Genomic DNA, 23180 nt, shown 5'->3' with positions numbered 1-23180 from the left:
AGCATGACGCGGGGCTCAATCCCACGAATCATGAAATCATGACCTGAGCTGAGGTCAAGAGTCAGACACTTAATGGACTAAACCACCCAGGCGCCCCTCTTGTCAATGTTTTTTTGTGCTTTAAAACCCTAAAAAGATACTTCGGAGTTAAAAGTACCATGTATTTTAAGTTTTTGTTCAAACTTTAAGTTTTGTTTAAGTTTTTGTATTTTTTTCAAAGTATTTGAAACGTAAGAGTATCTGATGACATAAGTGACCCTCCTCTTGAAATATAGCTATGTGCTATTTAGAAAAGGTGACTCTAAGACCATTTTGCTTAATATAAAGTTTTTAGTGTAGTTTAAACTTATACCAGTAAGTTTTTTTTCTGATCTGATCAGTAATACTCTCTGAAACTTCTCTGCTGCCATTCTCTAACATACATTATTTCTGTTGGTAATTGTAAGACTCAGTAGTACCCATTCTGTGACATTTCAGGGTTGTTGCCTTGGGACAATTCCACTTATATTTTAAAATTCTTTTCTGTCCTGTTAACCTGCCTTGTATCTATCCTCTGTAATTTTTCCACTATGATTTTCTGGTTCTCCTTAACTTTGCTTACTGTGGTACTGCTTTAAGGGGAAGTACCATCCACACTTAGCCTCAGGGTGCTGAAGATCTGAATTAGTCATAATCTTCCTCTCACACTTTCCTCTCCATATATACCTAGGTAATAGAGGAGATTGAGTGACAGAGAAGTTTTGTGAAAGCCTAGGTTGGCCACTATCCGCTGGGTATCTTTGGATGAATTACTTAACTTCTTGTTGCCTCAACTATAAGAATAGGCATAATTGTAGCATTTGTACATCACAAGGTTGCTCTGTGTGTACAGTGAGTTATTTCTACATAGTGGTTAGAACACTGTCCAGTATGTAGTAAAGCTGAATGCAGTTAGCCATGATTATTAACAGTTCATTGATACGATGCTAGTTGTTTTTTTTTTTTTTTTACCTTTTAATATCTCTGAAATCAGAATATGTTTTTCAGTCAATAGGTATTATAGTTTTTAATTGGCAATATTTTTTTAGTGCCTCATGAAATAGTGATGCGTCTTATAATCAGTGACATCTTAAATAGAAAGGATTACAGTATTGTTTCCATTATCACAGTTTTGTGGATTATATTTAAGGTTTCTGCTAAAAACATTCTATGGGATTGCCTTGAATTTTTCTGATTCTAAATTAACGTGGGGCATTGTTCCTAAAGAATCTTAGGATAGCAAATTTTCCTCACCAAAAAATTAGAAAAGCTGTATGTGTATACAGTTAGAGAACGTGCTTATGAATAGCTTTGTCTGCAGAGAAAAAGCCTCTGAAGGGATTTTTTTGTGTCTTCAGATATAACTTGTGTTAAGTGTTTGTTTCCTGATTATAAATGCCCCTACTTCCACAATTTCTGTTTGATTTTTCTTTTTAAGGGGCTGCATGGAACAGGATTTAATATAGAAACAAGAGTGGTGTATTAGTTTCAAACTAGAGCCCACTGAAGCCATTGTAACCTTGAATATAACTGATTTATAATGCTATTAATCCTATAAATCTTGGCCATCGTGTAAGTGAAACTAATTATTTTTTCCCTGGAGACACTATGAAATCCACTGGCTTCCAATATAGGGAGTTTCTTTCCTTTCCTGTGTACAGGCCACAGAGGTAGCACTACTCAGGCTTTGGTGGCAGAAAGGATGGGAGGAGGATCCCAGAGATGTAGTGGATGCAGTTAGTCTGAAAATAACAAAACGAGGAAACCCAAAACATACAACATTTTCCTTTGAGCAGGTTAGCATCAGAGTGGAATTTTACATTTCTCTTTGTGGATGTCCAGGGAGGGTTGGCTTGATTTGTAGCCCATCTGGTTTTCACTCAAAGCAAATATGAAAAGAAAGGAAATGTATCTCTCTCTTAGAATTTCTAAGGGGAACAGAGTATTAAAATGAGAATAACCACGTTTGGATCACATCTTTGTTTGGATTTACTTTAATGTGATTTCATCTTACCAGCACTTCTTCTTTTGGAATACTTTCCTACAGATTACATTCCAGTTTCTTTTTGCTTAAAGGTTTTTCACATGTTGGTTTTGATTTTAATTATAGATTGCTCCAGTTGTGTCAGCGAACTATGGCCCTTCCCGTAGGACGAGGAATGTTTACCTTGTTTTCATACCATCCTGTTCCAACGGAACCACTGCCTATTCCTAAATTGAATTTGACTGGTATGTTAAATTCTGTGCTCAGCAAGAAAGGAAAATGATTAAGTATTATTTTTAGTGGCGTTGTTGAATTGTTTTAGTTAAAACCAAAGAAGTGTTCTTTCTATCCCCAGTGATTTCATATATTATTAATAGCTACTCTAGTGGTTGTCAAAGCTCAAATAGCAAAGCACAGTAAACATTGAGGGATGTAGCATGGAGCCTGTTACTAAGTTTTGCTTTTAATGAAACCATTTCATGATATAAAAAGGCACTTGGGAAAGTTTAGAAAGATACTGATAATGGTGAGGTTATTGAACTTTAAATAATCTTAAAGTAGAATATGTAAATGCTGAAGTACAGTAGTCTCACTTGGTAGGGTTCACTGGTGTTAACATTTTGGTATATATGGTTCTCAGTTTTTTCTATTTTATAATTTTATATGTGCTTAATTATCAGCAAATTTGAATCTGTTTTAGAAATTGTTTTAAAATTTACTGTAGAGGGAGAATCCTTTCATACCTACCAAACATAGGTGTACAATTATATTGTGTATATGTGTAGGTAGGTAGGTATTTGTATACACGTTTTTAATCAACAACTTGAGTTTTTGTTTGCTCCAGAGTATTTTATTTAATGGAATATAGTTTATGTAAACAACCTGGTTTTGTTGGAAGTTATCATTTTTTTGCTATTATAAACATGTTGTCAGGAGGGTGTAGTCATTTAGTTTAATTGCTTTAAAAGTGGAATTCCTAGGACAGCAAGATTTTAAGGCTTTGATATAACATATTGTTAAATTACCTTTCTGATTGGTTGTGTGGATCTTTACTTCTGTGAGATGGAAGTGTGTTCATTTCTCAATATTATGGGTTACAGTGGGTTTTATAGTGCATGCTCACCTAATGCTAGTTTGAATATGTTCTCAAGGTGCCGGTTGTGTACATTGAAATTATCATTGAAAATTCCTGAACTATAATATGTGTGGTTTCATGAGACCTCTACAAAATATATATGTTATACATCCAGTAATATATATAACATATGGAAATATAATTCCACGGTGTTTTAAGTTGCACAATTTAATAAAATCCAGGGTCCCACTTAGATATGTGGAGATCTTACACATTTAGTAGCATACGGAAAATGAGAGAAGAACACATTTTCATCTTATTATATCTGTTCTGGAGCCCTAATCTTATTTAGAGATACAGCAAGCAGAATTACCTTCAGTATTTGAATTGTTCTCCCTCTTAGAGATGAAGCAGAATGGCAGAATTTGACTAATTACTGAATCTTAGAGAACAGGGTATATAGGTGCTCATTCTATTAGTCTTTCAACTGTTTGAAGGTTTTCATATAAAGAATTTGGGTTAAAAAGAAAATAATCTCATGCAAGGTTGGCAAATGTTAAAATGTATTAAATCTGGGCAGTGATGCTTGGGTGGGTGTTACAATATGAATACATGAATCCTCTTTTTTGTTTTCTGAATACATTTAATTAAATTTGTATATTCAAATTTGCATGTTCTGACATTCATCCAAACTTATTTAGCCATTTTGGCAAGCTCTTTCCCCCCAAAAAACCTATTATCTTGTTTTAATAGTAAGTTAATTTAGGAAAAGATACTTTCTTAGAATAAATAGCTCTTTAACTCACACTGTTACACCCTATTTGTACTTTTGTGTGTTGTTATTCTTATTGAAGAAAATTTGTTTTAGCCTTTGCCTGTCATTTTCTCGTGTGTAAATACTCTGTCTTATGCATATGATGAATTGTCTTAGAAAGTGAGTTTTTTCATTATTAATCTTTCTGCCTTTTGAGAAAGTGAAAGTATACTTCATGAACTTGTCACCCTGTGTGGTGCTGTCATGCACCAGCATTTGAGTTAGCTCTTAGGTACACAGAGTAAAACAAACATATTTTACTTTGTGTGTATGTATATGTATACCAACTCCAATTAAGACATTATGCATCTATTTGAAATTTATTTTATATAACTTCAGAACTCCTTTAAAACCATATTTTCTTTTTTTTTTTTTTTAATTTTTTTTTTTCAACGTTTATTTATTTTTGGGACAGAGAGAGACAGAGCATGAACAGGGGAGGGGCAGAGAGAGGGAGACACAGAATCGGAAACAGGCTCCAGGCTCCGAGCCATCAGCCCAGAGCCTGACGCGGGGCTCGAACTCACGGACTGCGAGATCGTGACCTGGCTGAAGTCGGACGCTCAACCGACTGCGCCACCCAGGCGCCCCTAAAACCATATTTTCAAACGTGTAGTGAACTGTGCAATTTTGTGCAATATTTGGAATAAACATTCATCCATGGCGTGACTTAATTAATACAGAACATTAAAGATATAAAAAGAATTTGTATTTGCCAGTACACAGTGTAAATCAAAACCAAAAGACTCAAGGAATTCTAAGAGAGCATAGAATCATGAACACTTTTTAAAATTTATTTGTTTTAATGTTTATTTATTTTTGAGAGAGAGGCAGAGGGTGAGCAGGGGAGGTGTAGAGAGAGGGAGACACAGAATCGGAAGCAGGCTCCAGGCTCTGAGCTGTCAGCACAGAGCCCTTGCAGCTCAAACTCACAAACTGCAAGATCATGACCTGAGCTGAAGTTGGATGCTTAACCAACTGAGCCACCCAGGCGCCCTATAATTTACATTGTTCTTAAACATATTGACCATAAAATTTAATTCAGCAAATACTCTTTATGGTTCACTGGGTAACTTGAGTCTATAAAATTATACTTTTTATTGTACTATCTGATTGCAATTTGGTGTCTTTAACAATTGCAAAATTAGATACTTATAGAGAGATAAACATGTATTGATAAGAGAGCAAATTTTAAAGGTTCTTGTCTCTTTTTAAAGGTCCTTATCTCTTTTTAGAATCTATTTTTCTTTAACGTCCAGAGAAAAATGTAGGATGCATATTTAGAATTAATATCAGTGTCATCAATCACAGGTTAGAGTTTATTATTCATCTAGCTTAACTTTACTGTTAGTCTCCATTTTATTATTTTTTAATTTTTAATTTTATAAATTTCTTTTAATGTTTACTTTTTGAGAGAGAGAGAGACAGAGTGCAAGCCCGGAAGAGGTAGAGAGAGGAGACGAAGAATCTGAAGCAGGCTCCAGGCTCTGAGCTGTCAGCACAGAGCCAGACGCAGGGCCCAAACTCACGAACTGTGAGATCATGACCTGAGCCAAAGTCATATGGATTCTTAACTGACTCAGCCACCTAGGCGCCCCATTTTATTGTTTTTTAGACCTGTTTTTTTTTTAATGTTTGTTTATTTTTGAGAGAGACGGAGAGTGAGCGGAGGAGGGGCAGAGAAAGAAAGGGAGACACAGAATCCGAAACAGACTCGAGGCTCTCAGCTGTCAGCACAGAGCCCGATGCGGGGCTGACTCACAAACTGCAAGATCATGACCTGATCCGAAGTCAGATGCTTAACCAACTGAGCCATCCAGGGACCCCCTAGCACTTTTTTTTTTTTTTTTCATTTATTTATTGTGAGAGAGAGAAAGAGAACGTGTATGTGTGAGCATGTTGTGAAGGGGCAGACGGAGAGGGAGACAATCCTGAGCTGGATCTGCGTTGTCAGCATGGAGCCCAATGTGGGCCTCAAACTCACGAACTATGAGACTGTGACCTGAGCTGAAATCAAGAGTCTGACCCTTAAGCCACCCAGGTGCCTCTTCATTTTTTTTTTTTTAATAAGCTTTTTTCTGTTTGAAAGAAAAATTTCAAAGCAGTAGGTATCCTAATCAGATCTGATTAAAGTTAAATTGGCATCAGTTATCTGATTCTAGCCCATGTATTTTAGCAAAAGGATGATGAATTATTTTGTTTTTAAAATAATTATTGTTATTTTTGGGGGGTAGAGTTGACACATAATGTTACATTAGTTTCAGGTGTACAGCATAGTGATTCAATAACTGTATGTTATCCTCACCACAAGTATAGGTACCATCTGTCACCACAGAATGTTGTTATAATACCATTGACTATATTCCCAATGCTGCACCTTTTATTTCTGTGACTTACTCATTATATAACTGGAAGCCTGTATCTCCTTCCCACTCTCCTGCACCCATTTTGGCCATTGCCCTATTCCCCTCCTTTCTAGTAATCATCACTTTATTCTCTGTATTTATAGGTCTGATTCTGCTCTTTGTTTATTCATTTCTTTTGTTTTTTAGATTCCACATATAAGTGAGAATATATAGTATTTGCCTTTATCTGTTTGACTTACTTCACTTAGCATAATACCTTCTAGGTTCATTCATGTTGTTGTAAACGGCAAGATCTCATACCTTTTAATGGCTGAGCAAAATTCCTCTGTGTGTGTGTGTGCGTGTGTGTGTGCGTGTCTCTTTGTGTGTGTATGTGTATGTGCGTGCCCATGCTACATACATCTTTATTCATTTGTTGATGGATGCTTGGGCTGCTTTCATATTTTGGCTATTGTACATAATACTATAGTAAGCATAGGGGTGAATGTATCTTTTCAAATTAATGCTTTTGTTTTTGAGGGGTAGTGAATACCCAGTAGTGGAATTACTGGATTAAATGGTATTTCTGTTTTTAAATTTTTGAGGAACTTCCATGGTGTTTTCCACATTTACATTCTCACTAACAATGCACAAGGGTTCCTTTTTCTCCACATCCTTGTTAACATTTGTTAATTCTTGTCTTTTTGATTCTAACCATTCTGATAGGTGTAAAGTGGTATTTCACTGTGGGTTTGATTTGCATTTCCCAGATGATTGGTGATGTTGAATGTCTTCTCATATATGTTAGCCATCTGTATGTCTTCTTTGGAAAGATGTCTATTCAGAATCTCTGCCCATTTTTAATTAGATTTTTTTTTTTGATGTTGACTTGTAGAAGTTGAATATTAACCCCTTATCAGATATATGATTTTCAAATATCTTCTCCCATTCAGTAGGTTGCCTTTTTGTTTTGTTGATGGTTTCCTTTGCTGTACCAAAGCATTTTATTTTGATGTCATCCCACTAGTTTATTTTTGCTTTTGTTTCCCTTGCTTTAGGTGACATAGTTAGAATAATGTTGCTTTGGCTGATATCAAAGAAATTACTGCCTATGTTCTCTTCTAGGAGTTTTTTGGTTTCACTTCTTACATTTAGGTCTTTAATCCTTTGGAGTCTATTTTTTTTTTTTCAACGTTTATTTATTTTTGGGACAGAGAGAGACAGAGCATGAACGGGCGAGGGGCAGAGAGAGAGGGAGACACAGAATCGGAAACAGGCTCCAGGCTCTGAGCCATCAGCCCAGAGCCCGACGCGGGGCTCGAACTCACGGACCGTGAGATCGTGACCTGGTTGAAGTCGGACGCTTAACCGACTGCGCCACCCAGGCGCCCCTTTTGGAGTCTATTTTTATATATGATGTAAAAAAGTGGTCCAGTTTCAGATAATGAATTATTTTAAACAAGTAGTATTTTTCCACCTTGAATCAGGTTTGACGTACATGTATAAAAGTTTAAGTACTCACAGTAACCTAATATCATTCCAACTATTATGGGGTTAAGGGTTTCAAATGTAGAAAAGGTAATCTCGTTTTCAAAAATCTAAATTGAATAATTACGGATTTATGAATTATTACTCTCTCAATTTTAAATTCGTTTGCCTGAATAGGACGGGCCCCTCCTCGGAACACAACAGTAGACCTTAACAGTGGAAACATCGATGTGCCTCCCAACATGACAAGCTGGGCCAGCTTCCACAATGGTGTGGCTGCTGGCCTGAAGATAGCCCCTGCCTCCCAGATCGACTCAGCTTGGATTGTTTATAATAAGCCTAAGCATGCTGAGTTAGCCAATGAATATGCTGGCTTTCTCATGGCCCTGGGTCTGAATGGGCACCTTACCAAGCTGGCTACTCTCAATATCCATGACTACTTGACCAAGGTGAGACTCTCAGCTCCTGGCATTGTGCCTCACCTGGGCCACTGCAGTAGCTCCTAATCGTTCTGTTTGCTCTTCTTTATTTTTGTTCCTCTAAATCCATTGTTCTCACAGCAGGCAGAGTGATCTTTCTAAAGACTTCCCGTGTCCAAACTTTTTAAAGATTTTGCATTGCTCTTGATACACATTCCAGGAGCCTATGTGATCCCACTCATCCAACTTTGCTTTGTATCTCTCATCCCCTTGCTCTCCACATTCCAACCATAGGGACTGGCCATTTGGGCTTCTTGGTAAACCACATTTTTTCACATCAGAGCTTGGCAAACCAAACTCTTTCTCTTGGTGTGAACTCTTCCATTTTTATGTCATAAAAATTCACGCATTTAAAGTCTACAATTCAGTGGTTTTTAGTGTATTCAAAGAATTGTATATCCATTACTGTTGTTAATTTTGGAACATGTTCATCAGTCCATAAAGGAATCTCATAGCCAATAGCAGTAACACCATTCCCTTTTCCCTCTAGCCTCTGGCAACCACAGGTCTACTTTCTGTCTCTATGGATTTACTGATTCTGGACCTTTCATATAAATGGAATCATAAAATAGGTGGTCTTTTATGACTGGCTTCTTTGTCTTACCATAATGTTTTCAAGGTTTGTTCATGTTGTATCATGTATTAGCACTTCATTCTTTTTTATTGCTCAGTAGATACTCCATTGTATGGATATACTGTATTTATCCATTCATCAGTTAGTGGATATTTGGGTTATTTCTACTTTCTAACTGTTAGGATTAGTGATGCTGTAAACACATGCATGTTTTTGTGTGGACGTATGTTTTCATTTCTCTTGGATATATTCCTAGGAGTAGAATTGCTGGGTCATGTGGTAAATGTTTGTTTAAATTTGAGGAACTACCAAACTGTTCCCAGAGTGGCTGTACCTTTTTACGATCCCACCGGCAATACATCAGGATTCTAGTTTCTCCGCATTCTTGCCAACACTTGTCTGTCTTTTTAATTGTAGTCATCCTAGTAGGTGTGAAGTAATATCTTCTTGTTTTGGTTTGCATTTCCCTGATGGCTAATGATGTTGAGCATCTTTTCATGTGTTCATACACCATTTGTAAGTCTTCTTTGGAGAAATGTCTGTTCAGATCCTTTATTTTAAAATTGGGTTGTCTTAACCAAGTTGTATTCTTTATATATTCTAGATACTAAGTTCATTAACAGATAAGTGATTTGCAAAAATTTTCTCCTATTCTGTGGGCAGACTTTTCACTTTCTGATGGTATCCTTGAAGCACAAAAGTTTTTAATTTTAATGAAGTCCAGTTCATCTACTTTTTAATTTTTTTATTAAAAAATTTTTTTAAATTTATTTTTGAGAGAGAGAGAGAGAGAGACAGCGTGTGAGCAGGGGAGGGGCAGAGAGAGAGGGAGACACAGAATCCAAAGCAGGCTCCAGGCTCTGAGCTGTCGGCACAGAGCCCAACCCAGGGCTCGAACTCACACACTATGAGATCATGACCTGAGCTGAAGTCAGACACCCAACCGACTGAGCCATCCAGGCGCACCTCATCTATTTTTTTAATTGCTGTGCTTTGGTATCATATTTCATTGCCTAACCCACGGTCCTGTTGCATTTATACCTGTGCTTTCTTCCAGGAGTTTTATAGTTTTAGCTCTTACATTTAGTTCTGTGATCCATTTTAGAGTTAATTTTTATGAATGATGTAAGGAAGGGGTCCAACTTTATTCTTTTGCATGTGGTCTACAATGATCACAGCACCATTTTCTGAAAAGACTATTCGTTTCTCATTGAGTTGTCATGGCATCTTGTGGTCACTTAACCATTAATGTGAAGGCTTATTTTCTGAATCACATCAGAGCCATTTACATGTTGTTCTCTCACCTGACCTCATTTTCTCTTACTTTCTAAAGCTAATTTCCTCCCTTTCCACTACCTTTCCTGGCTAATTTGTACTAACCCTTCTGGTCCTATTGTAAATTTTACTTCTTCAGAGATTTTTAATAATTCTCCAGCTCCTCCTAATCTAAATTAGGCTTTTTAAAATACTATTTCATATTATTTTGTGCCTTCTCAGTATACTGCCTTTTAAATAATATATTTGTATATTTTAATCCAACGCTTTTTTCCTCCATTAGGGCACTAGCATTGTGAGAGAAAAGAACTACGTCTGTTTAGTTTGCTGTTGTATTGTCACTTCTCACTCTGCCTGTCAGTAAAATTGCTTACTGAAAGTACTGGCAGGCAGTACTGTATTTAAGACTACATATTTGTTTTGGTAGTGATTTACATTTCATTCTACTTTCTACCTTAGGGTCATGAAATGACAAGCATTGGACTGCTCCTTGGTGTTTCTGCTGCTAAACTGGGCACCATGGATATGTCAATTACTCGGCTTCTTAGCATTCACATTCCTGCCCTCTTACCCCCAACGTCCACAGAGCTTGATGTTCCTCATAATGTTCAGGTGGCTGCAGTGGTTGGCATTGGCCTTGTATATCAGGGGACAGCTCACAGGCACACTGCGGAAGTCCTGTTGGCTGAGATAGGTATGGTATTAATAGTGCTGTGTCTTCATAAGCATACATTTTCCACTCTGCAGGAGCCAAAGTAAAAATGATAGTAAAAATCATAAAAATTAAGGGAAAAATAGTAGCTTTTGTTAGAATATTGTCGTGCTAATTTAAAAAAAAGTAATATTTTCTGAGACTGATATTAATGTGCAGATTATTTTTTTATTTTTTTATTTTTTTTCAACGTTTATTTATTTTTGGGACAGAGAGAGACAGAGCATGAACGGGGGAGGGGCAGAGAGAGAGGGAGACACAGAATCGGAAACAGGCTCCAGGCTCTGAGCCATCAGCCTAGAGCCCGACGCGGGGCTCGAACTCCCGGACCGCGAGATCGTGACCTGGCTGAAGTCGGACGCTCAACCGACTGCGCCACCCAGGCGCCCCTAATGTGCAGATTATTAATTTGCATGTTTATTTGGTGAGCCCATTGTTGAGCTCCAGATCATATTTAATGAGGTAACCTTTGGTCTTTTTTTTTTCTCTCAGTACTTTTTTTTTTTTTTTTTTAAGTTTTAGTTATTTTGAGAGAGAGAGAGCGTGCATGCATGTGCTCGCACGAGTCAGTGAGGGGCAGAGAGAGTGGGAGAGAGAATCCCAAGCAGGCTCTACACTGTCAGCGCAGAGCCTGATGTGGGGATCAAACCGACGAATCACAAGATCGTGACCTGAGCGGAAATCAAGAGCTGGATGCTTAACCAACTGAGCCACCCAGGCGCCCCTAAAAGTATAAATTTAGTATCCAGCCAAACTTTTAGGATCCATACACAGAACTTCTGGCACAGTAGGGCTCACTATTATGTAGATTCAAAATAAGCGCCTAGAAATATAACATTTAGCTTAAAAACATTAAGAAATTTTTTTTAATGTTTATTTTTGAGAGAGTGCGAGCATGCGTGCATGTGCAGGGGAGGGGCAGAGAGAGGGAGACACAGAATCTGAAGCAGACTCCAGGCTTTGAGCTGTCAGCACAGAGCCCGATGTGGGGCTCGAACTCACAAACTGCTTGATCATGACCTGAGCCTAAGTCAACCAGCTGAGCCACCCTCGTTTATTTAGCCACCCGTATTTAGCTTAAAAACATAGCATCCTTCTTGTCCATCATTATCATTTGAACATGTTTTTTACCCCCTCTAATGAGTGGATTGGAAATAGCAAAACAAAAACAAAATGCAAGAGATTAAAAATTAAAATGTTTATGAGCACCCTTCAAGAATTTTTTTCTACTTCTTGATAACTTTTTTTTTTTTTCTTAATAAAACCCAATGTTTCACAGTGTCTGAAAGTCATTGCTTTCAAATTGGTACATGAAAAGAACAGTTTTGGGCTTTATTTTGTAGTAAACTGACAATTGTGGATACCATTTGTAGTAATGTATCTTTCTGAGTGAGGTTATATTGAATTCATGGTTCTTACGCAACTTACTAGAAAGTTAATTCTAAGACTTAGGATAGAATTTTAAGAGGCCAGCTTGAACTGTGTTATTTTCTTTTACAGGACGGCCCCCAGGTCCCGAAATGGAATACTGCACTGACAGAGAGTCCTATTCCTTAGCTGCTGGCTTGGCCCTGGGCATGGTTTGCTTGGGGGTAAGCCCTCTCTGTGCCTTCAGATGCTTCAGTAATAATTATCTGCATGTTGAGACAAATGATCTTGGTACTTAACTCTGAATACCACTCTGTCTTACTCTGACTTAACCTGATTCTCAGCTCTTTTTTCTTTCTGCATATTTTTCAAAGTGCTAGATTTGGAAATGGAAGAAATTGTATTGAAAAGTGGGCTTCTATCCCCCTGGCTTAGATGTAAATGCTCATGAATGAACTAAGGGAATAAAATATCTCCAAGAATCTAGGACATAAGATGAAGTAGCCCCCTCAGACAAAAAAAAAAAAAAAAAAAAAAAAAAAGATAGAAAATTGTGGAAATGTGTATATGATGGGGAGCTTTAAGAGTCTATAGTAGTTGCTAGAGATAAACCATGACCTTCGTTTGGCAGCCTGGTATTCACTGGGATCTCAGAATGTTGCCACCATAGTATTTGTTTTGTGGCAATGTAGTATCACTTTGATCCATCTTTAACCACATCCATGATACATAGTGTAGAATTATCAGAAACGTTTCATTAAATGACTGTCACCTAGAATGTGGGTTCCTTAACCACTAGTACAGTGTTATACTGAAACTAAATTATATAAGGAAAGTTCACTGTCTATTAGGTTTTTGATTCTTCACATTTGACACGTGAATTAAAGAGGCAGATGGTGCAATGGAAAAGCAGCATACTGGAAATTGGGATCTTGATTTGGTTCTGACCAGTGAGTTATGTCATTTAACTACAGTATTGTCGGTTGATTAAGCAACTCCATGGATTGTTTTATATCCTTGTTTATATCCACCCCTGCCAGTTACTAGCTATGTAGCCTTGGGCTTAATATCTTGGTGCCTCACTTTCCTCATCTATAAAATGGTAGCTATTTGGTAGAATTGTTATATTAAGTAAGTTAATCCATGTTAAACATACAGAATAGTATCTGGAACAGAGAAAGTGTTCAGTAAGTTTATTATTATTGTTGCTGATGGGGCGCCTGGGTGGCTCAGTCAGTTGAGCATCCGACTTCGGCTCAGGTCGTGATCTCGTGGTCTGTGAGTTAGAGCCCTGCGTCGGGCTCTGTGCTGACAGCTCAGAGCCTGGAGCCTGTTTCAGATTCTGTGTCTCCCTCTCTCTTTGCCCCTTCCCCGCTCATGCTCTGTCTCTGTCTCTGTCAAAAATAAACATAAAAAAAAATTTATAGTTATTGTTGCTGAAAGAGGTCATAGGCATAGTAATGAAAGGACTCAGGTGCTCATAGTTCAAGTCTCATTTATATATCTAATAATTTCTTTTGTTAGTATCATTAACTGTATTATAAAGCCTTTATTTTGTGAAATGAAAGTATTAAATATATTAAGTGTTATAATTCTTAATGTGAATAATTAAGAGCTTGTTTGAATATTAAGTAGTAGTTATGAGTAGTCATTATTTTAATTAAAAAAACCCCACAAAATACACTGCTTTCAAGTTAGTTCATTCTTTTATTTGTCAATTTGTATGTGTTATGGAACTTATTCATAAGATTTCCTTTCACGTGTTTGTTTTTTCCTTTTCCAGCATGGCAGTAATTTGATAGGTATGTCTGATCTCAATGTGCCTGAGCAGCTGTATCAGTACATGGTTGGAGGTCATAGGCGCTTTCAAGCAGGAATGCACAGGGAGAAGCATAAATCCCCAAGTTATCAAATCAAAGTAAGTCCATAGTAAAGCAACAGATCAAAATTTTGGAAGCTAAGAAGTGAATTTGCAAATAGTATGTTTCTTAACAACATTTGTATATCTGTTAATTTTAAGCATAGGCCGGAAGAAGAATTTATATTCAGAAGAATTTGTAATATTTCAGAACTCTTTAACATGAATATTTTTTTTGTTTTTGATAGGAAGGAGATACCATAAATGTTGATGTAACTTGTCCAGGTGCCACTCTAGCTTTGGCCATGATCTACTTAAAAACCAATAACAGGTATCGCATTCCCTGACTCCACCCCTTGCCATGATAGTGTGGCTTCCTTTCTGACCTCAGTAGTAAAACCAGAGTAATGAGTTTATTTTCCTTGTATAGATTAGCCTGATTTTAATTCTCTCCAGTACTACAAGTTACATAGATTTTTATCTAGAAACAATATAATCTTGGGGCAGTTTTTATTTTTATTTTTATTTAATTCCCAATTTTTATTTTTGTTTTATAGTTGATATCAGTGACAGTAAAAGATGCCCAAATTCCTTTTCATTAATTTTGCATGTTGTTTGAGGATTGGTCAAATCAGAAAAATTTAGCATTATTCTATTCTTGGTTACCATTTGTAAAACTGATTTCTGTTTATTTCAAGAACTTTGGTAATAATCACACCATCTACCTTTCCAAGCCCAATAATTAGTGCTGACACTTGAAAGTGTACGGTTGGCATTTATTCTTTTACATTTTACTTAGAAAAGGTGGGTAGGAGACATTAAACCATAGTTTAAAATTTAAGTCTTTTAATAAAGTTAAAAAATATTCTAAGATTCAAGAGAATTTTCAATGCTATAAATTTCTCCTGTTAGAAAAAGTGAATGTGTGCAGAATTAACAAAGTGGCTAAAAACAGATACTTACTCATCTGTTTGGATGAATAATGTATGTCAGTGCTTTCTTGGTACTGAAGATACGAACAAAACAAAACTAAAAATATGTGCTCATAAAGCTTATGTCATAGTGGGACAGACAGTCATACATAACAAATACTGTGTTAGAAGGTATTGAGTACTGTGGAAAACAGGGTGGTGGATGGAGTGGGGAGAAGGGTCTGAAATCCGTCTTGGGATTCCCATTATTTTGCCCTCTACTTGAGCAGTATTGCTTACTGATCTCCACCACCACCAGATCTATTGCAGATTGGCTTCGAGCTCCTGACACCATGTATTTGCTGGACTTTGTGAAACCGGAATTTCTCTTGCTTAGGGTATGGTACTTTGTAGTTTGTTATTTCTGCTAACATGAGGAGTCTTTGGGGTTCTCAAGTTTAGCTTGTGACTATAGATGTTTCTACAAGGGAGACCTTTTACTGTTAATCCATCCTGTATGTAATTGGTAGTATTCTTTTGAAATTTCCCAAATGTAACTTGTAGGAATGCCAGGAAACAGCCATGTTGATATGTAATACTAGGAGTTGACATTTCAACTTACTACATTATTCAACAAGCAGTAAGTGTCTGGGGCTTCATTACTGCTTTATTTTATATTCTTTAATTATTCTTTAATTATTAATGTGCAGCATTACTATTTAGAGTGTAAGTAATGACTGTAACTGTTTGACATAATTGCCTACATTTTTCCCTTGATTCTTTAGTGTTTAAACATGTATGTTTTTAGCATATGAAAGCCTTTAAGTTCTATAGACAGTGGTAAGATTCTGATTTTTCTTTAATGAAGCAAGTTAAAACTTGCTTTTAAAAAAAGTCCTCTAAACTTTGATAATAATCAACTCAATTTTAGTTTTTTCTGTGTTAAAATCTAAATCTTCAATTTATTTTAACGAGATTAGCCTCAGGTTGATATTATGTACTGTCTTTTTCAAAATTGCCATCAGTTGGGAACTGATTTTTACATTATTTAATATTATCATTGTTATTTAATGTATGAACTTTGCCTACTCTGATTAGTTTTATCTGTTACACTTTTAAGACACTTGCTCGATGCCTGATTCTGTGGGATGATATTTTACCAAATTCCAAGTGGGTTGATAGCAATGTTCCTCAAGTAAGTATGTATAATAAATATTGTTAGATTGTTAATAGCATAAATTACGATTTCTTGTGGGATTTTCCAAAACCTATAAAATACTTTTTAGAATAAAAGCAATATTGATGATTAGTTATAGTATCTTTTGAAAACATAGGAACTTTTCAGTTTAAGATTGTGTGCTGACCCTAGACTGCAGCTGTGGCCCCAGATTCCAAGAAATTATGGTATTAAAAATAAAATACACCAAAGAACCCTCAAAAAGTATTTTTGACATTTTTAGCCTAATTAAGCACACATTGATTTAAGATGCTATTTTACTTTGTGGCAAGTTTAGATCTCCTATATAATAACTTGTTTTAATTACTTTATAGCATATTTATTTAATAAGCTAAATAGTTAGAAATAAGCAGACTCTTTTTTGAATTCCAAATCAGGGGTGCCTGCGTGGCTCAGTCAGTTGAAGGTCCGATTTTGGCTCAGGTCATGATCTCACAGTTTCTGAGTTTGAGCCCCACGTCAGACTCTGTGCTGACAGCTCAGAGCCTGGAGCCTGCTTCCGATTCTGTGTGTGTCTCTCTCTCTGTCGCTCCCCCACTCACGTTCTCTCTCTCTCTCTCTCAAAAATAAACATTAAGTTAAAAAAAAAATTGTAAGCCAAATATTGTAAACTAAATATTGCCCTTTAATCAACTGTCCATGTCTGATAGTCTCCGTTTCTTTTTTTTTTTTAAATTCAAAATTTTTTACTGTTTGTTTATTTTTTTGTGAGAGACAGAGCACGAGTAAGGGAGGGGTAGAGAGAGAGAGGGAGACCCAGAATCCGAAGTAGGCTTGAGGCTCTGAGCTGTCAGCACAGAGCCTGACGGGGGGCTCTAACTCATGAACCGTGGGTCAAAGTTGGATGCTTAACTGACTGAGCCATGCAGGTGCCCCGGTTTTTTTTTACTTATAAAATAAATCTGTTTATCTTTGAGAACATTATAGTATTTCTTGCAGTATTTTATTTTATTTTATTTTATTTTTTTTTAAATTTTTTTTTTTTAACGTTTATTTATTTTTTTGGGACAGAGAGAGACAGAGCATGAACGGGGGAGGGGCAGAGAGAGAGGGAGACACAGAATCAGAAACAGGGTCCAGGCTCTGAGCCATCAGCCCAGAGCCCGACGCGGGGCTCGAACTCACAAACCGCGAGATTGTGACCTGGCTGAAGGCGGACGCTTAACCGACTGCGCCACCCAGGCGCCCCGCTTGCAGTATTTTAATAAGAAAAATTTCAAAATATGGGTTGAAAACTTTGTACAACGTCCATATCACTAGTTGGATATTACAGTTAGTATTTTACTTTATAAAGTTGTTTAATCACCTATCCCATTTATCGTTTATCCAATCCATCATTTTTTGGTGAATTTCAAAGTTAGTTGCAGACAGTAGTATACTTTTCCTTACATATTTCAGCATATGTATCATTAACTAGAATTCAGTATTTGTTTACATTTTCTTCCTTTTAAGATGAAATTTTATATGATGAAATCCACAGATCTCAAATATTCTGGGTTTGACTATGCATAAGCTCATGGAAACAAACCTCTGTCAAAATGACCAGAAGTGCCCTCATTCCCTGCCCCTTCAATCTATACTCACCTCCTACCCCCAGGGCAGCTAATTTTCTGACATTTTCCCAAAATAAATTAGGTTGCCTGATGTAGAACTTTGTGTTAATGGAATCACATACAGTACATATATCCTTTCATATAAGACTTCTTTCAGCCTGATTTTGAGATGTTAAGTATATCAGTAGTTCATCCTTTCTATAGTTAGTAAGTGTTGCATTCTGTGAGTAGTCCTTTGTTTCTTTTTCTGTTCTCTTTTGTTGGATACCTGGGTTGGGTTCTGGTTTTAGCTATTATGAATCAAACTACTGTAAATATTCGTACACAGATATTTTTGTGGGTTTATGGTTTAATTTCTTTTGGAATTATTGAGATATGGAGTAGATTATATATTTAGTTTGATAACTGATAAATCTTTTTTCTAGAGAGTATACCATTTTATACTTTGTCCAACAATTTATAAAAATCTAGGTGCTGTGTATCTTGTCAGTATTTGGTGGTATTAGTTTTCTTAATTTTAGGTGTGTTGATAAGTAAGTGATGATATCTTATTGTTGTCTCATTTTGCATTTCCCTCCTGGCTAATAAGAATAGGACCTTTTCATTTGTTTATTGCTCCTTCATGTATCTTTTTTTTTGTGAAGTGTCTTTTCGTATCTTTTGCCCATTTAAAATTTGTGATGCTGGTCTTTTTGAGCAGCTAGAATTTTTTTCTGCAAACCTTTCTTCCTTTCTTTTTTTCCCAGATTTATGTTTTCCAGATATTCCTCCCAGTCTGTGGCAGTCTATTCATTTTCTTAGTTACTTTTGATAAGCAGAAGATTAAAAAATTTTTTTTAATGTTTATTTTTGAGAGACACAGTGTCAGAGGGGAGGGGCAGAGATAGAGGGAGACATACAATCTGAAGCAGGCTCCAGGCTCTGAGCTGTCACCACAGGGCCTGATGTGGGGCTTGAACTCACAAATTGTGAGATCATGACCTAAGCTGAAGTTGGACGCTTAACCGACTAAGCCACCTAGGTGCCAGTATGTTATTTTTCAAATCATTTAATATTTGTAACTTGAATATTAATGTCCAGGTATTCTTGCTTTTTATTTTGACAGATTATAAGAGAAAATAGCATCTCTCTCAGTGAAATTGAATTGCCTTGCTCAGAGGATTTGAATTTGGAAACTTTATCGTAAGTCATGAAATGTGTAAATCAAATGAGCTACCCTAGCATCTCTCATAAATAAATAGAAATACACTGTGTAGGAGAAGTGCTCTCCTTGATTTGAGTAATTCCGAATCCCCCGTGTTTCTAACCATCACTTATCAGATGTTCAGAGTTGATTTTTTCTTAGTTATTTGTTTAGCTCTCTCAAGTATAGAGCTCTTGCCCTCAAAAAACAATATCAGAGATTTAACTTGTACGTATTCCTTTTATCCTTTCCATTAAAAAAAAATTGGCAGTTCTCAAAAATGATCTTTGCTGTGTGTGAAGCACGTAGGCAAGAGGCACACTTTATCAATCGTGCTGATTGAGTAGAGGCACAATTGAGCATTCCCAGGAGAATAAAAACTAGTTTAGAGAGCAGGAATATTTATTGTTTTTACCCCAAGATAAAACTTATAATGAATTTTAAAGCAAAATAAAGGTAGTATTAAATTTCTTGTAATCTGTTTTCAGGCAGGCACATGTCTACATAATTGCAGGAGCCTGCTTATCTCTGGGTTTTCGATTTGCGGGCTCAGAAAACTTATCAGCGTTTAACTGTTTGGTAAGAAATAACTTAGTTTACTTTGTTCTGTTTTCTTTTTTAACAACGCGTTGATACACTTCTTTTAACTTTAGATTTTTTCTTTTGTTTTCCAGCATAAATTTGCAAAAGATTTTATGACATATTTGTCTGCACCTAATGCTTCTGTAGTAAGTCTTTTTTTTATCATAAATGATCATTCTTCTTGGGAATTAAATTGAATGTGAAGAAAATTCACTGATAATTCAGTTACCTGTGTGTTGTCAAGTGTCTCTGCAATTTGTTTGAGTTTAGAATGGAGGATTTGAAGTTTTGGCCCATCTTTATATTTGTGTTTTGGGATATTAATTAAGGGCAAGTATGATCCTTGAAGGATGTACATGATATTGAATTCTTGTGAGAGCAAAAACTATATCCTTCATGGATTATTGTACCTTACGCCATCCTGTCTTGGGACTGAATATTGGTTTTTTTTTTTTTTAACTTTTTTTGGGCTCGATCTCACGGACCGTGAGATCGTGACCTGGCTGAAGTCGGACGCTTAACCGACTGTGCCACCCAGGCGCCCCGGGACTGAATATTGTTAACTGGTTTTTAAAAAAATTAGCACTTAGTAAAAATTCAGTTTTGAGACATTGCCCCTCTAGTGACAGGAGAGAGTAAGATTTTATTCTGATAAACACCACACAGATTTATACAGCCTTATGTATAATATGAGAAAACTTGAAAGTCAAAAAGTCTAAAAGTAATTAGGTAAATTTCACTGTCGTGTATCTGTACATTGTTGTACCATGGAGCTATCAAACTCCTGTTCTCTAAGAATTTTTTATGAGTGAAGATTGCTCATATGTCATAGATTTAAAGAGATAAAAATATCATGTATAGTAATACCTCAGTTTCATTTGAAAAAAAGAAAAAAACCATGGGTATAGAAAAAGATTTGGGGAAAAGGCCAAAATATTTATGGCTGTTGTCATTGGGTATTAGTATTCCAAGGGATTATTATTTCCTTTTTGATACTTTATTTTTTGAATTTTCTACACCGAACTTGAATTTTATAGAGAAAATATTTGTTTTTTTGCAGATTTTTTAAACTAATAAATATCTGTAGTCTAACGATGGCCAATTTAGTTTGATAATAAAGAACTGTAACGCAACAATTGTAGTATGCTGTCTTTTTGCATTTCCAGACAGGGCCCTACAACCTGGAGACCTGCCTGAGTGTGGTGCTTCTGTCTCTCGCCATGGTGATGGCTGGCTCGGGGAACCTAAAGGTTTTGCAGCTCTGTCGCTTCTTGCACATGAAAACAGGTGGTGAAATGAACTATGGCTTCCACTTAGCCCATCACATGGCCCTTGGACTTCTCTTTCTGGGAGGAGGAAGGTAAATGAATATGTATTTTTTCCTCAGTGAGAAGATCTCTCTTTTTTTGAACTTTTTTTAAAGTTTGTTTATTTTGAGAGAGATATAGCACAAGCGGGGGAGGGGCAGAGAGAGGGAGACAGAGAATCCTAAGCAGGCTCCGCACTGTCAGCTTGGAGCCGATGTGGGGCTCGAACTCATGAAACTGTGAGATCATGACCTGAGCTGAAACCAAGAGTTGGACGCTTAACTGACTGAGCCACCCAGGCGCCCCCTAATGAAAAGATCTCTTGAGCAAGATCTATTGGAGTGACTTATCTTGGATTTGAAGATCCATGAAAGTTTTTGATCCTGACTAGCTGTTAGTTTATCCTGGGGTATAATTACACTTTAAAAGGGCCCTTCTGTAGTTTAACCATCAATTTATGCCCTACTTAGTAGTGACCATGGTCACTCTACATTCTCAGAAGAGTCGGTACTCAGTTCTTCAGTGCGCCACCTCCCGTTCCCCACTGTTTAATGACTTTACCCTTCTACTGAACTGAAAGTTCAGGAACACTTCAGTCACCAAGTCCTATGAGAGTTTCTTTTTCTTAGTTTCTACCTTCCTTGCTCTCTTTCCAGCATCTGTCATTCCTGACCTCCTCATCTTTTTATAAGACTTCTCCCTGTAGACTACCATGTAGATCAAGATAGAACTCAGAATACCTGTTTCTACCCTGCTATCCCTTTTCTGTTTATTTTTTTTTAACACTTATTTTTTATTTTTGAGACAGAGAGAGACAGAGCATGAACGGGGGAGGGTCAGAGAGAGAGGGAGACACAGAATCTAAAACAAGCTCCAGGCTCTGAGCTGTCAGCACAGAGCCCGACGCGGGGCTAGACCCGGCTCATGACCTGAGCCGAAGTCGAACACTTAACCGACTGAGCCACCCAGGCGTCCCCCTTTTATGTTAATTATTACTTTACTTTTATCCAAAGATAATCACTATTTAGTCTTATAACACCTTAGACTGGCTTTGCCTGTTTTTGAAATGCAAAATTTTTAAATTCAAAATTTATTGGATATAGTACAGTACTATAGATGTATTTTCTCTTCCTTATGGTTTTCCTAATGTTTTCTTTTCTGTAGCTTATTTTATTATAAGATTACAGCATACAGTACACATAACATATAAAATGTGTTAATCACCTGTTTATGTTACCCGTAAGGTTTCTAGTCAACAGTAGGCAGTTAGTTCAGCTTTGGGGAAGTTATAAGTTATTCACGGATTTTTGACTATGTGGGGGGGGTTGGTACCCCTAATTCTCACATCGTTCAAGGATCAACTATATTTCTTTAGCTCAACATTGTGAGATTAATCCATGTTGTATGTAGCGATTGTTTATTCATGTTTCTGTGCTGTTGAATTCCATTGTATGATTCCACGGTTATTGATCTACTCTGCTCTTGATGGATGTGTTGTTTCTGGCTTGGGGCTGTTATGAATATTGTTTTACATGTCTTTGATTTTGTTGTATATAGATCTGTGAGTAGATCTACGAGTGTATGTGTGTGCTTAACTTTGGTAGGTAATGCCGTCAGTGCTCCAAAGTGGTTGTACCATTTTATATACCCATCAGTGTTGTGTGATGTTCCAGCTCCCCATCCTTTCCAACACTTGGGTAATGTTAGTCTTTTTAATTTTAGCCATCTGGTAGTAGTTGTGGTTTTAATTTCCGTTTCTCTGAATAATGATATTTAGCCCCCTTTATATCTTTAATGGCTAACTGGAAATCTTTTGTGATGTCCAAGTCTCCTCTACTCATTTTCATATTGGGTTATATATTTATTTAAAAAATTTTATTTGTGGTAAAATACACATAACATAAAATTTATCTTCTTAACCATTTCTGAACGGGCAGTTTAGTAGTAGTCAGCGTATTCACATTGTTGTATAGCCAATCTCCAGAACTTTTTCACCTTGCAGAACTGAAGCTCTGTCCCCTTTAAACAACAGCTCCTTGTTTCCTCTTTCCCCCCATTACTATGAAAATTCTTTTTATTTTATGATTTTTGTAAACTTCTTTTTCTTCCAAAGTAAACCCCTGCATCTCTCTTGTTCTTTTTTTTTTAACGTTTATTTTTGAGAGAGGGAGAGATAGCGCGAGAGATAGCGCGCACGCGCACACACACATGCGTGTACTACCAGGGGAGGGGCAGAGAGAGAGAGGAGACAGAGCATCTTAAGTAAGCTCTAAACAGACTCTGTGCCGACAGTGCAGAGCTCAGTGCGGGACTCAAACTCGCAAACTGTGAGATCATGATCTGAGCTGAAGTTGGATGCTTAACCGACTGAGCCACATAATAAAATATATATGTATATTATCTGCAACAGTGTTTTG

General features: G+C 36.7%; 1 protein-coding gene across 5 annotated transcripts in view; it reads left to right on the top strand.

Annotated features, from left to right (window-relative positions):
* The window catches only part of ANAPC1 (anaphase promoting complex subunit 1), a 97698-nt gene that overhangs the window by 49839 nt on the left and 24679 nt on the right, over nt 1–23180 (top strand). For 4 of the 5 annotated variants that reach the window (XM_040496725.1, XM_040496727.1, XM_040496726.1 and 1 more), the window contains exons 27-38: nt 2129–2247; nt 7902–8173; nt 10512–10746; nt 12265–12356; nt 13916–14050; nt 14239–14321; nt 15221–15299; nt 16022–16096; nt 18797–18873; nt 19363–19453; nt 19549–19602; nt 20599–20816. In XM_040496725.1, coding sequence (XP_040352659.1) covers nt 2129–2247; nt 7902–8173; nt 10512–10746; nt 12265–12356; nt 13916–14050; nt 14239–14321; nt 15221–15299; nt 16022–16096; nt 18797–18873; nt 19363–19453; nt 19549–19602; nt 20599–20816 — 1530 coding nt within the window. The remainder of the gene's footprint in view (nt 1–2128; nt 2248–7901; nt 8174–10511; nt 10747–12264; nt 12357–13915; nt 14051–14238; nt 14322–15220; nt 15300–16021; nt 16097–18796; nt 18874–19362; nt 19454–19548; nt 19603–20598; nt 20817–23180) is intronic. The other variant, XM_040496728.1, reaches the window with a different exon arrangement.

The sequence above is a fragment of the Herpailurus yagouaroundi genome, unplaced genomic scaffold (genome assembly GCF_014898765.1).
Source record: "Herpailurus yagouaroundi ecotype Mexico unplaced genomic scaffold, PumYag 188, whole genome shotgun sequence".
Taxonomy (NCBI): domain Eukaryota; kingdom Metazoa; phylum Chordata; class Mammalia; order Carnivora; family Felidae; genus Herpailurus; species Herpailurus yagouaroundi.
Note: the sequence above shows the minus strand (reverse complement) of the source record. Positions and strands in the feature narration are given on the sequence as shown.